General features: G+C 39.1%; 1 protein-coding gene across 1 annotated transcript in view; it reads right to left on the reverse strand.

Annotated features, from left to right (window-relative positions):
- Positions 1-15,194, reverse strand: part of LOC135713574 (calexcitin-1-like) — a 74,678-nt gene that overhangs the window by 18,885 nt on the left and 40,599 nt on the right. The window contains exon 4 of the mRNA XM_065236704.1: positions 10,096-10,172. Coding sequence (XP_065092776.1) covers positions 10,096-10,172 — 77 coding nt within the window. The remainder of the gene's footprint in view (positions 1-10,095; positions 10,173-15,194) is intronic.

Here is a 15,194-nt window from a genome sequence, read left to right on the forward strand (position 1 = left end):
ATGTAATATAGTTGATGATATAGCCTCTATATCATGAATCACTCTATATTACGTAATATAGAGCCTAGTCTGAACGTACTATTAGGCTCGTTCGTCTTTAGAAATTTAACGCACATAATTTCAAAGTTATAGCCATGTTTAAGCTACTAAATAGTGATTTGTTGAGGATCAGCAAGATCCACCTACGCATGGTCTATATACGCATGCAAATCAGTCTAGCTATACGTTAACTTTCAAACTTTACAAATGTTTAGACCCTCAGGAACTATTTGTAGGAACTGATTTCGCCCTTTCAGGGACGAGTTGGAATTGAAAACAGAAATAAGAAAATTAGCTAAACTCCTGGTATAAACACCGGTACCCTCAAGTTGGTCACCCTATCTCAATCGGTTCAACGCTTGACTGATGAGCTGTCGTCCCACACTGGCAAATCAATACAAATGAAAAATAGCACAAAAGAATAATATCTATTGTCACAAGGAGTGGATCGTATTTCTAAAATTTCTACTAAAGCAAAGTGATCCTACTGTAAAGTTATTCAGTTAGCGCTCAAAACTAGTGCTCTTAGACAATTGCGAACTAGTGGAGATAAGAATACTGAATTAAAAGCTAAACCTAGATGTTTAATTTATCTTTCAACATCCTATAGGACCTAAATCTAACCTAACCTAAATTAGACAGTGCATTGAAAGGCCTATATAATCTCAATGACCACTGAAAAGAAAGCTATTCTCTAAACGCTAATTTGACCTAAGCTAAAGTTAAACTAATTGTTTTGATGCGAATAAAAAGCTAGCTGCAAAAATCAGTGCGTTGCCTTTCGTTTCCTGTCGCAACAATCTTTAAAATTTTCATCAGTGATGAGTCATAACTCTATCACCAGCAAGAAAGATGGATGCACTGGATGCAACAGGCCAGATGAAGTGGAAAATATGGTCCAATGTGATGCATGCGATGCGTGGTGGCACTTCAGGTGTCACGAGTTCGGTTACCGATCGTAAGTGGTTGTGTCCCCGATGCACACCAACCTCTCGTGCTTCGTCGAGAATGAGTGTCGCCAGTCGATTTTCGTCGCATTTAGCGAACAGTACACTGAAACAAAATCCATTGGTAAAAATACTATATTGCTGGTTTAAATTAAATACCATCACCGATAGATTTGTGCAGAAAACAATTTCAATTACTTTACTATTATTTCTATGAAAAATACTATGCATTTTGACCAAGCATCGAAGTTTTACCAGAATCATAATTAATTTGTTAATATTCATAGTCAACTATACTAAATTCATAGTAGATTTAGTGCTATTAAGCATGGTTATATTGAGAATAAGTGTTTTCTGCAAAATAGTATTCCTAACTATGGTCCTTGTTCCGGGAACCACGGGACTGACATCAAATGTTTCCATTACGTGATTTCACAAATTTGACAGTACCCTCTTAACTGGTCTATAAATTTATGGCCCATAACAGGCTTGAACAACACATACGAACTTTGCAGCTGTATTGTATATTTTACAGCTGTCGCTTACACCGCATGTGTTTGTGTTGCGTTGGTTGTAAGTGTGTAAGTGAAAAATAACAGACAACAGCAAAATGGTTGAAAATTATTTCGGTTGAGAGCCATTGTTTTCGTTCGCTTTATCGGTTTGATTTTCAGAGGCATGACACTTATCTCAAGGAAATACATGTTGGTACTACTTTGGAATGGCACCTAGAGCAACTGCGCTAGGTTGCACAAGCACGTCATCTTGGTTTCCAGCTATCCCATCGACATTCAGTGCCCTTACTTGGGCAACTGACGATGGCACCATCGATAAACGTTGTACGGAAGAATGCATTCCTTCGATCTCCTCCCTGCACAGCTCCATTTGTTGTTGCAAATCAGCCAACTGAGGGAAGGTTGGCTCCGATTGCTCTAGACATCGCTCCAGTCTCAATCACGAATGTCCATAACCTTCCGTTGATCCACATCAACATGAGGAGCATTCGGTTCCGTCGATTTGCAGCCGTCAGTGCATCCGTCAGTGCAGCCGTCAGTGCGGCCGTCAGTGCAGTCGTCAGTGCAGCCGTCAGTGCAGCCGTCAGTGCGGCCGTCAGTGCAGCCGTCAGTGCACCCGTCAGTGCGACAGTCTCCAGTGCAGCAACCTTTCGTGCAGCAACCTTTCGTGCAGCAACCTTCAATGCAGCAGCCTTCAATGCAGCAGCATTCAGTACAGCAGCCTTCAATGCAACAGCCTTCAATACAGCACCCTCCAGTGCAGCAGCCCTCACTACCTTTAGTGCTGCCATTATTGCACCATCCTTCAGTGCAGCAACTTTCAGTGCAGCAGACTCCGATGAAGCAGCCTCCGATGCAGCAGCCTTCGATGCAGCAGCCTTCGATGCAGCAGCCTCCGATGCAGCCTATGATGCAGCCGCGTTTGATGCAGAAGCCTTTCGTGCAGCAACCTTCGGTGCACCTTTTAGTGTGTCAGCCTTTAGTGCAACAACCTCTGATACAGCCGCTTCTGGTGCAGCAGCCTTCAGTACAGTAGCCTCCAGTGCAGCAGCCGTCAGTGTAACAGTCGTCAGTGCAGCAGTCGTCAGTGCAGCAGCCGTAAGTGCAGCATCCGTAAGTGCAGCAGCTGTCAGTGCAGAAGCCGTCAATGCAGCAGCATTCAGTTCAGCAGCCTTCAGTTCAGCAGCCTTCAGTTCAGCAGCCCTAACTGCCTTTAGTGCTGCCATTATTGCACCAGCCTTCAGTTCAGTAGCTTTCAGTGCAGCAGCCTCCACTGCAGCAGCCTCCACTGCAGCAGCCTCCGATGCAGCAGCTTCCGATGTATCAGTCTCCGATGCAGCAACTTCTGGTTGGGGATATTCCTAAATCTTCTAGGGTTACGATACCAAACCTGAACGAACAAAAAAAAAGAAATAGAGGTGCTGCCCACACAATAACAATTAACCTCTCGTCAGTGATGTTTTCTGGGGATCCTACTGAATGGCTGAATGGCGGAGAGAACATGGTTCGGCTCCAAAGTACGGGATGGCTGTTCAAGAGCTGTGCGACCACATTGAAACAGAGAATGAAAGAGTTCATTTGTCAAACTCTACTCTCTTGCAAGAGCTTGTTGGAAAATTGCCCGCGGATCAGAAGCTGATGTGGGCAGGTTACAATCGAGGACGTGCTGTGGTGGATTTGAAAACATTCAGCGAGTATATGACTGGAGTGATGCAGAATGCTTCAAGTGTGGTGCTGTATGAATCGGATCCACGAAAAAACAGCAGAAGAGAGGAAAAGAAGGCGTACGTAAACTTACACGTGACTAAGGTCGACGAGGCGTCCAACCAATCGGTGGAAACTAACGATTTTAAATTTGCTCATTTGAAAATTTGGCACATTAAATTAGGGGCTCGTGGATTTTCCTATGTTTCGAGGAGACTGCCGAAGACATTGCAAAAAAGATGTCACAATCCACCGATGGCTGCACTACCTCCAGTCCGCCTGGCAATGCATGTTCGTCCGTGTTAGCTACGTGGGCCTGGATTATTTTGGTCCGCTTCTAACGAAAGGGGGAAGGTTGAACGCTAAGGGATGGATCGCTCTTTTTTACGAGTTTCACTGTGCAAACCGTACACTTTGAAGTTACATACAGTTTGTTAACGGCCTCATGCATCTCCTGTGTACGAGGATTCATTGGCCGCCGAGGATTGCCGATCGAAATATTCAGCGACAACGGAACGAACTTCCAAGTAGCGGAACGCATTCTACGAAAGCAAATAAACAAGGAGGAGCTCCACAACAACGAAGTGAAGTTTCATTCCTCCAGGGGCTTCACATATGGGGGGTGCTTGGGAAAGGTTGGTACAGTCTGTCAAGTCGGCTTTGAAAGATGCATACACATAGGGGAAAATATTTACCGTTGGACTCGGAAGAGTCTGAAGCGTTGACACCTAATCACTTTCTCCTGGGAAACTCTAGTGGAGTGAAGCAGGCTGGTGTCGACATTGGTGAATCCCAGAGGGAGGAATCCAATGACAACTGAACAAGCTCTTGCAACGCTTTTTGGTGGAGTATTTACCAGTCATCAGAAGACAACCGAAATGGTTCAACCAATCCTCTGCCTAGAAGGAGGGTTGCTGAAGCCGCCACCATTGGTGGTGTCAGCACTGTAGCCTACAGTTGCTATGTTATGTTTAACCGTGCTTTAACGAATCGTTTGCGTTAAAAAAAATCATGTATGAATTATTCATAAAATGTGAATTTTTCATGATTAGCATGCCGAATTGAAAAAAAATAATGCATTAAACATATGATCCCTAAATGTACGCATGTGTTGAACATAAACTCATTATTTTCTTGGAGTGCAACAAATAGAACATTTATGTGAACGGAGCTTAATTGCTCAATGCTTGCATTAGAGTCGGTGTATAATGAGTCACTCCAAGAGAAAAACAGTTGAACTCGCATCACGGTTTTCGAAAGATTCCCTTTCTTTTAACTTGTCAACAGAGGACTTCTGCATCAACTTCAAATGGCTTCTAGCGAGGAAAAAAATTAACGGCTGTAGTAAATCATTATATCAGTGATTTTGTCGAATTATTTTAACAAAAAAATAGTAGAAATTCTCATTACTGATCATTACAAAACGTATCGCATGACAAATGAAATGCTCACTGCGTGTATATGATCATTTATTCGGTTATATTTAATATTTAATTGCAATACCTTTCGTGGACCTTTCATAGCATCGTAATGCTTGTTTACTTTGCACGATAGGTAGCCGATTTGACAGTTCAATAGGTAGACTTGGCTTCACTCTTGGCGTGACTCATTATACACCGACTCTAGCTTGCATCAGCTGTCTTAGATTGAAAGATAATCGAACCAAAGAGCCAAAAACTATGGCTTCAAGAAAAATGGTGGTGGATGACGTTTCTGTCACCGGACTGGTTTCAACAAGACCAAACCCTTGCAGACCGGAGACTTTATTCTGGTTGTAGACGGTGGTAGGCATAATGAGTGGGTCCGAGGTAAGGTGATCCAGATCTTCCAAGGAGCTGATGGCAAAGTTCGACGAGCTGCCGTGCAGACGCGACAGGGAACTTTCAGGCAACCAACATCAAGACTTGCCGTGCTCGACGTAGATGATCGAGGTGCTGTCCCAGAAGACGGTTGGAAGCACCGGAAGGAGAATGTTAACACCGATACCCTCGAGCTAGTCACCCTACCTCAATCGGTTCCTTCACTTGACTGATGAGCCGTCGTCCCACATTGACAAATCAAAACAAATGAAAAATAGCTTAAGAGAATAATAGCGGCGTGGATTGTATTTCTAAAATTTCTACTTAAACTTAGGGATCCTATTTTAAAGTTATGCAGTTAGCGCTTAAAAGTAGTGTTCTAAAACAATTGCGAACTAGTGGAGGTAAGAATAATGAATTAAAAGCTAAAACTAGAATCTAAAGGTTAAATTAATCTTACACAAACCTAGGACCTAAGGCTAACCTAAAAGTTGGACAGTGAATTGAAAGGCCTATATAATCTCAAGAGCCACTGAAAAGTAAGCAATTATCTAAATACTAATTTGACCTAAACTTAAGTTAAACTAATTGATACAGTTTTGAAGTGAACTAAAAGTCTAGCTGCAAAAATCAATGCGTTGCCTTTCGTTTCCTGTCGCAGCACCAGGCATTCAGAGGGAAGCAATAAACACAGAAAAGTTTTACATAATAATGAATCACTGGAGCAACTTGTAGGTTAAGGAGGACATTGTAGTTTACGTTTCAATAACTCAAATCAAGTGGTACAGAGCTTCTCTTCAAATTGAATGAATTCCAAGTAAGTAGAAGTTGTACAACGACCTCTCCATGACCATTCAAATGAACCAGGAGGAACAGGTAGCATAATAAATGTTACTGTCAGAATTTGGACTCCTAGTAACAGACACCACATAGACGGAACATTGGGGAAACTGACCCGAAAAAAAACCTTTCTGGATTTTGTGAAAACAGAACAACATGCGTCTGAGAATCAAGTGTTTTGGGTTGCCTTTCTCTTCTTCTTCTTTGCATTCCAAGCTTATTGCGTGCTCTCAACTCTAGATAGAGCAGGAGTTGAGGTCTAACAGCTTGTGTAAACAATGACTTCTATCGATGATTTCTAGAAATCCAAGGCTTGCCCACCCCAATCAACATCCTCAACGGGTAGGGAAAGACTTTCCCTATCCGATGCTTATGCTGGTCTGCGTGGGCGTGCCTTGAGTTCCTAGAAATTGTTTACAAAAGCTGTTACGCCCTAATTCCAGCTGTATCTAGAACTTAGTGTTCTAGATGCACTTTCACAGTTATTAATTAATCATATCGTCCGGCCATTTTTCACAGAGATGGCGCTGTTCCACTGGTAGGAAGTGATAAAAATCACCATATTGAATTTGAGAGAAGTGGGAATAATTCGCTTTTGGTGCATATTCAAGTCAAAAAAGTGAACGACAAACTAAATAAATTAGTCAGGGACATTGTCGTATAGTTTTTTTTCCAGGAAATTAACGTTCAACAAGCTACAATTAAATAAACATGATTTTTTCCTCATACAGTTTTACCTGCTTTACTACCAGTCCCCAGAGAGCCAAAAAATTCAAATTTCAAAATCTCCCAAGCTTAATCTGATATTTTGATGACACTCGATTTGAGATTTCCCTTTCACAGATTACAAAATAGAGTACCTGTCACTACAAAACATGTCTGGTGCCTCTATATATGCATTTAGTTTACCATTTGAAGTCCCTCCTTTTTTACATATTCTGCACGAAAGATATACTTTCTGCCCCGCCCCATATATAAAAATCTGCGGGAAATTCTGTGAGGGGTGAGCTATTTTGTATGCAGAAAGTGTAGAAAAGGAGGGACTTCGAATACTAATCTAAATGCATATATAGAAGTACCAGAGATGTTTTGCACTGCACTGTCCTCTGTGAGTAATTGTGACATCTGATGGAACATGAATGCAGAAGCTTGACAAAATGATTAATTGAGAGCTTTCGATGCCTGTACCCTTTTTGCATTAGTATAATTCTCGCGCCACTTTTCAAAAGGTCCTAAGTAGCAAATGTAAACAAATCGAGTTAAGCGATACAAACTATTGCTCTTCTATCATTGTATGTGATACAAAATCATCCATCCAAATTTACTTTCATTTATATAATCCAATGCATGCTTGGCATACACAGTTTTGGTCACTAACTGCTCATTTGCTGATAACTTTGCACACAGTTGACGAAACATAGCTATTTTTAAAGCAATAGATAGAATAGAGTTTAAGCTTGTTATATATACGAAAAAAAGTAGATTTTAATCCTAGTAATAAACTGTATTTGTTTTTACGTTGTGAAAATGAAGTGAGAAATCCTCGCTGCACATCTCGGGCTTTAAGTGTAAAAAATCATCGGTTTTGATTCAAATGTTAAGATTCACTTACTCTTTGCATATCTACGGTAAACTATGATCCTAATCTATCAATTATTTTAAAGAAAAACAAATTTCAACAACTGAATGAAAAGTTATTAACAAATGAGCAGTAGGTGTGTGCAACTGTGCATGCCAAGCATGATCCAATGTACAGTTTGAAATGATGGGTACATGATTGTTACTTCGGTCATTCAGACTGCCTTAAATGATTGGGGCTCATTTTCAAAAGGTGCGGCCAATTTAAAGTTAGGTACTCTACTCTGAAATCTGTGAAAGGGAATCTAGTATCATGTAGACAAAACGTCCAATGTAACACTCATTGCTTATATCATTGAGAAAAATCGTCCAATGTAACATGTTCGATGTACAACTTGACTAGTCAAAACGTCCTATGTGGTTTCTTCTTTATTGTAGTAAAATTGTGATTCTACCGTTTCTACTTAATTTTTTTAAACGTTATTATTCACTGACTACATTAAAAATGGTATTGTAAAATGTATTGTTTCTAAACAGTTAAAGTGTCGAACTTCAGGTTCGATTTTTTTTTCAAAATGGTGGATACATTGGTCTATTGGTATTAGTATTGGTGACAAGTATAATTGTACACTATGCCCAGGGAAGTCGAGAAATTTTCCAACCCGTAAAAATTCCTAGACCAGACCGGGGATCGAACCCTTCCACCTCCAGCGTGGCCTTGCATTGTAGCTGCGCCTTTACAGGCTGAAGTAAGGGAGGCCCCAAATTACAGCTGTCCATACTATAATAAACCTTTTATTAAAGGATGTTCACGCTTCATATAAATAAAAAAAAATAAGACCGATTGTTAACGTCGCGAGAGGCGGATCAAAAATGTATCATGTAAATGTATATGTAGTCGGTAACGAAGGATCAATTTCCCCCTATCTAACGGTACTACCAGTCCTCCTATCACGGCTCAGAGCTACGGTAACGACTGGCATGACGTGTTGGCAGCAGTAACCCAACGAACGGATCGATCCAATCAAATCTCGCAGCTCATAAAATTCTCCACGTCGGCTGCATTCTAACAAGCTAAACAAGCGAGCGAAAATTGGTTAGGTCGTGGAAATGTTTCCCTTCCGCTTCCAATCTGCTTCTGATAACAAAAACCACTACCGAGGTGCGAATTTTATCTGTTCATTGAAGCATCATCGGGGCCAACGATTGATAAAGGGGGTTATGGTTTTTACGACTGTTCAATTTCATATACAGGAATCCCCGGTATAAGGCGGTGGGTGGTGAAATCCCGTCACCACTATGTCTCGGTCGCCGTCAAACCGATTAAGGTGATTTTTTGTAGGTGCCTACTATGATTAACACTACTCACAAACAAAAAATCAGCTAAATCTGATGAAGGACAACCGTGCAACCGGGTGGGTGGACGCACCACCCACCGCGCTATCCGGAGGATTTCTGTTCCTGCATACCACTAGTTCTGGAGCTGTGTGGAAGTAATGCCGGCACTATACCCAGTCAAGGCCGCCATCACAGGTGAACAAAGAAAGTTTCTGTAGGGGCAGCCACTCGTGAATATAGATTTTGTTAGAAGCTCCGAGGTTCCACATAGAAGTAAAAAATGCATTATTCATATCCACTAAGCGGCTCCATTTGCTACCTTCAAGCGAAGGTGAATTGAGCATGGGAGTGTCTGGTCCTTGGGGAAAACTCCCGATCTGTACGCGATCATTCGTTATGGATTTCGGTGCCACTTTGGGAATCGAATGATTGAGAGGATATTTTATATCGATTTCTTGTGCAAGTTGTATTGAACTGCATAAGATACTAATCCGTATGGGTGAAAGAATCACACGTGGTTGAGCATGAGCTAATTTAGACAGGAGCCATGCCACTGAAATAGTTTCGAACTTTTCAAAGCGTGCAAAAGCTGGAACGAATTTATTTAAACTGCGAAAGTCAAACGTATGACTTTACTGGGGCAAATCAAATCCCTGCATTCCACCTCCCAAAACGGAATCAATTTATATTCATGAGACTTTATCATACACTTCCCAGGAAGTGAAATTTCAACGGATCATTTCGGGCGGCTTAATAGCTGCCGATATGTGTGTGTGTGCAGCTATGCGGAAGAAACTCCATAATGTCACCTTCCCCGAAAAACGGGAATAATTTATGTAAAGCTAATAAAACCTGTTATTATAGTATTCCGATGGCAAACTTGGTGAACCCATTCCCACAGACAACGTTTTGCTATCAGCGAACCACGACGACGACGGTCTTGCGTTCACGTGCTGAACAAATACGCAAGCATGTCTCAGGAAAACCCGATATTCATAAGCACATCCATGCGCGAAAAAACAATCCAATCCGCTTTTCCAACATCCTTACATTCATCCCAAGTGCCAACGAAGAACAAGCCTCGGAGGCACGTATTCTTCGGTAATTACTGTTAATTAAAAATTCAGAGGTGAACCAGTTTACGAGTCATCACCATTTTTGCTGTCTTCGTCTCCTGGATAGAATCCGTACAAGCGCTATATGGATCGTACTTAAAAACATAAAACTGTCGAGCAGGCATTATCTTGGACTCTGGGAGGTGGGAAGCTTCAATGGAAAAAGATGGAGGAAGAAAATATGGAGTTTGAACTAACACGAACTTAAATAACGACTTACCGCACTTGCCAATCCAGGACGGCATTCGGATTCTTGGCATAGGCATCCCACATATTGCACCATTCTTCTACGGAGACCTGAAAAAAAGAGGAAAAGGTGTTTTATTTAATAACTAGTTTAAAATGATGCCTATTGCAGGCCTTCAGGGTTTGCCAGAACATGACATAAAGTCTGGAACGCGCAAAAATTGGTCAACTTCAAATTGGTGTATTTCTGTTAAAAATGCATACTGCGTGCTGCATTTGGAAGTTGAGTGTATATACAATGGTTGCTATGATGAGTTTTCACCGTTTGCTCTCCAGTTTTCAAAATGTCGTCCAAGCAAGAGAAGCAGCGTGTCAAAATTTTGCTCGCGCAGCAATAGAATCCGACGTTCTCACACGCCAAGTTGGCAAAATTGCTGGATGTGTATAAATTCCAGTACTACACTATGTTTGTTTTGATTCGCTATGAAAGTTTGACAGATTAAATGAGGGGATCGTGGATTTTCCTATGTTTTGAGTGGTGCATCGATTAGCTTGGGACCGAAGAAAGTAGCAGAGCTGAGCCAAAAAGTTGAGCTCGTTTCTTCGGCACCTTCTGGAAGGGGTTAAGCGGAAGGCACGGCAGTTCGGATTTGTCAAACCAAAAGAATAAACGGACTTTTTTTTTCCTTTAAATATATGAATTGAACTTCCAAAAGAAAAATAAGAAGATTTTTGTGATATGAATTTTGATTGAAGTTACTTTAAGTCAAAATTCATATATTTTTGTCGACCAATTTTTGCGCGTTTCAGTCTTTATTCGGAACTAATGACCAAACAAGTTTCGTTTCAAAGTGTATTTTTTTAAACTTTATTATAGAGATTTTTAGTCGAAGGTTAGTTCATCTCTTTTCAAAATATTTGAATAACTGTGAAGAATCGCTTCCAAAATTGATTGAAAGCGAATTAAAACTCACTCAGGCTAATTACCAGTACCAGTAGAGGAAGTTTGCCCTATCAGATAGCGTAGTTAGTTTGCGTAGTTGCGTTGTGATTTGTGAGAAATCGATGTACAAAATCATGGCACAGCCAGGTAACATTTAGATGCTCAACGAGTGTTGTTTAAACGATTTTAATTCAGCCCTTGTTTGAACAATTGATGTACAAAGACCAAGTTAACCTTTGTTCAGCTTTTAATCGTCTATCTTTGGTGATTTTAATCAGTCGAAAGCTCAACAGCAATATACATTATGAAAAGCATTACACATCAGTATTTTCCAACCCTTGTTCAGCCTTCTTGTTTTATTATAAAAAAATATATGGAAGAACACTTCATATCTTATACTTTTTATGAGACTGGTTTAGCATGTTGCTGACTAATTGGATTTACATTTTTTACGTTGTTTAAATATTACATTTACATGTCGCAGTCGCTGATTCACAGGTGTCAACTTTACCCACTGTACCACATAAGCACATTTGTGGCAAAAAGTATGATCTAGGGGCATCCCACTCTAAACTATAGCTCTAGTATCAATTAAGTATTTCCAAGTATCTGATAAGTATTCTGGAGTATTTTTAAGTATTTTAAGATTTGGATTGTTTAATCGTAGTGACCGGTTACTAATGTAGTTGTTTGTTGTTGTATATTCCGTCAATGTATTACTTTTAATCACGTATTAAAGCATATTAATACTAGTTTCCATATGTTTTAAATTAATATAAGTAGTGTGATCATGTTTATAAGTAAGTATTTTAATTATAGATATGAAATAGTTCATCAAAAACATTTTACTTTCAGCGAACCAGTTAGAGCAGGGATAGTGAATTATTTATGATTTCGAACTGGCTGTTCAGTACGATATCAAACTTTTGAATTATATTGCTTAGCTGGAGGTTAATGGTGCCGTTGTCGTCCGAACTCGTACACTCCCGATCATAAGTTTAAGGACACCCCCAAAAAACATGACAAATTTATGATGTTCATATCTATTTATTTTATTTTTTTTATTTCGTCAACCAACGTAGACTAGTACAATTAATACAGTTTTGTTTTCTTAAATATATATTTATATAAAAAAGTAGTGTCAGCTTTCTTGTCTTTTCTTTTATGAGTTGTTATTTCTTATGGAATAAAAATATTGCTTTAGTTTATGCCGAGACATTGTAAAGTCAATGGTTTCGCAGTGTTTATTGTAAGAGGCCATCATGCGGTTTAATGGCCCATATTTTGCATAATTTGTGCGATGATGTTTTATGGCAAATAAATTTCGATTTCGGAGTTGCCGAGTGGGTGCATGGAAATTTAATTTTGATAAAAGTTCTGTTGAGTCAATTCGCTGCGAAACGATATCATTTACAAATGAAACCATTGCATATTCACGACGCTCTTTTAATGTTTGTATGTTTATAAGCATGCAGCGTGCTTCATATGATGGAAGAGGAAATGAAGTCCAACCTAATTTACGAAGAGCGTATAATAGAAATTGTTTTTGTACTGATTCTAATCTTTCTTCGTGCGTGATTGAAAATGGAGACCATACAATGCTGCAATATTCCAGTATTGACCTCACATAGGCAATATATAGTGTTTTAATTGTGTAAGGGTCCTGAAAGTTATAGCAAAAGCGCTTGATAAAGCCTAGCATGTTATTTGCCCTGTGAATAATTGTATTGTAATGGTCTATGAAAGTTAGCTTAGAGTCTAAGATAATTCCTAAATCCCTAACTCTTTCACATTTGTCTACAGTTTGATTTCCTAATGCAATTGAAATATTTGAAGTTGTTCTTTTTCTACTAAATGATATTAAGTTACATTTTTTTACATTCAATTCTAGTAGACTTTTTTTGCACCATATGTAGAATATGTGTATTTCATTCCGGAATATATTGATGTCTTCTTCATTTCTTATTTCCAAAAAGAGCTTCATGTCGTCGGCATAAATAAGCAATTTAAGTTTTTTGAGAATGTAAGATATGTCGTTTACGTATAGAATAAAAAGGAGAGGTCCCAAATGAGAGCCTTGGGGGACGCCTGAAGTGACTTGAATTGGGCTCGATTTCTTTCCGTTGAATTTAATTATTTGTTGGCGGTTAGTTAAATATGATTCAAGCCATTTCAGGAGCCCTGACTTAATTCCAATTTTTTGCAGTTTAAAGAGTAACATTGGTATGTCAATGCGGTCAAATGCCTTGCTAAAGTCTGTATAGAGAGCTTCTACGTGGTTTCCATTATCCATTGCATTCAATGAATAGTCTATAAATTCAAGCAAGTTGGTCGAGGTCGAACGACCCTTGAAAAAGCCGTGTTGCATGTCAGTAATTCTATTTTTGATTTGGAGAAATAATTTTTCGTTGATAATTGACTCGAAAAGCTTAGGAATGCAAGAGATAATGGCTATACCACGATAATTACGTATGTCAGATTTTCGACCAGATTTAAAGATAGGTACTAGAAATGAGCTTTTCCAAATTTTAGGGAAGGTTCCGGATTCCAGGGACATATTAAAAAGCCAAAACAATGGAGCAGTGAGTTCCATTGCTAGACATTTAATAAATACTGGAGGAATTCCGTCAGGTCCAGGACCTTTTGAGGCATCTAAATTTTTTAAAGCCTGCAAAATGTCCTGCACTTGAAGTTGATTGAGGCCAATGTCCCTTGAAAATTCTGGATAAAATGCAAAATAATCGCGGTCACGATCTTCTTCAGAAAATGTCGTATAAATTTCTTGAAAAAATTTTGCGAATAGATTACAGTTTTTTTCCGAACTATCACCGACATTTTCGTCTAGATGCATTATTGAAGGAAAATTGTCAGATTTTAATTTCGTTTTTACGTAATTAAAGAAGTTCTTCGGACAGGACTTTATTTCACGTTCAGTTTTTGCATTATATTCTTCAAATGCAGTACTGATAGCTAAATTCAGTTGATCGCATAGATCCAAATAAATTAATAAATTATTACTACTATTGTGTTTTTTATAAATTTTATGTGCTTTTTGCTTCCGATTTTTCAAGTTTTTTATTTGTCTGTTAAACCAGACTGGATTTTGTGTGTTTCTGTTACGTCTTTTTTTCTTCAAAGGTATTTCTTCCGAAATTATTTCTGTTAAAATTTTGTAGAACACGTCTATACCAATTTCGACATTTTCTACATTCCTTAAAATTAATTGCCAATTGACACTGTTTAATTTAAATTTTATTTTTTTGTAGTCTGCTAATTTGTATTCAAAGACTTCTTCGTATTCGCAGTCGTTGGGTCTTTGGTTTTCATGCATAAATAAAGAATATTCGATTGCTGTGTGAAACGCTTCATTTTTCCACAGTGGATTTAATGATTCGGTCACACAGAAATCTTCATAAATATTCGTTAGTAAAAAGTCCAAATAGCAATTTTGTTGGTTTTTGATGTGGTTAATTTGGTTAAGTCCTAAATTAGCAGTTTTGTCAAAAATGAACTGCAATGTTTCATTATCCCCAACGACTGGGAGTAAGATACATTCATTTTCAGAGTCCAGAATGAAGTCAGCATGGCGTTGATTAAAGTCTCCATAGATGTGAACTTTAACCTCAGGAGGAAGGTCAGATAGAATTTGTTCAGCACTTTGGAAGAAGGCTTCATAAGTGCTTTTATGAGCATGGTCTGGTGGAAAATACACTGAGGCGAACACGTGCGTTTCACCGGCTATGTGTGATTTCACCCAAATATGCTCAAATTCTGTAAATTTTGGTGTAATGATGAGTTCTGAGTTAAAATTGGTCGAAAGAGCTATAAGGACTCCACCGCCTGACTTCTTCTGAGTTGCATGAAAATTTCTGTCGTCTCTGAATACATTAAAGGCATTTCCAAAGATTTCTTCACTTTTCACGCTTTCGTCCCAGCTTGTTTCAGTTGCCAGAATGACCGAAAAGGATGAGCATAATAAATGTTGATAAATTTCCTTCATTTTAGCTGGGCTTTTCATGCGATTGAAATTTTGACAATAAATCAAAATTTCAGTCGCATTCTGTCTATGTGAAGAAATTGTTGGAAATACGTCGGTTGATAAAGTATGGTCATTGTTATTATTAGTTACCTCAGTCTCATGCCGAGCATCGTTATATAGAAATAATGAGTCTTCCTCAAAGTGCGTCAGC

Source organism: Ochlerotatus camptorhynchus, unplaced genomic scaffold (genome assembly GCF_037179485.1).
Source record: "Ochlerotatus camptorhynchus isolate MF236.1 unplaced genomic scaffold, CSIRO-AGI_Acam_v1.1 ptg000569l, whole genome shotgun sequence".
In the NCBI taxonomy this organism is placed as follows: Eukaryota; Metazoa; Arthropoda; class Insecta; order Diptera; family Culicidae; genus Ochlerotatus; species Ochlerotatus camptorhynchus.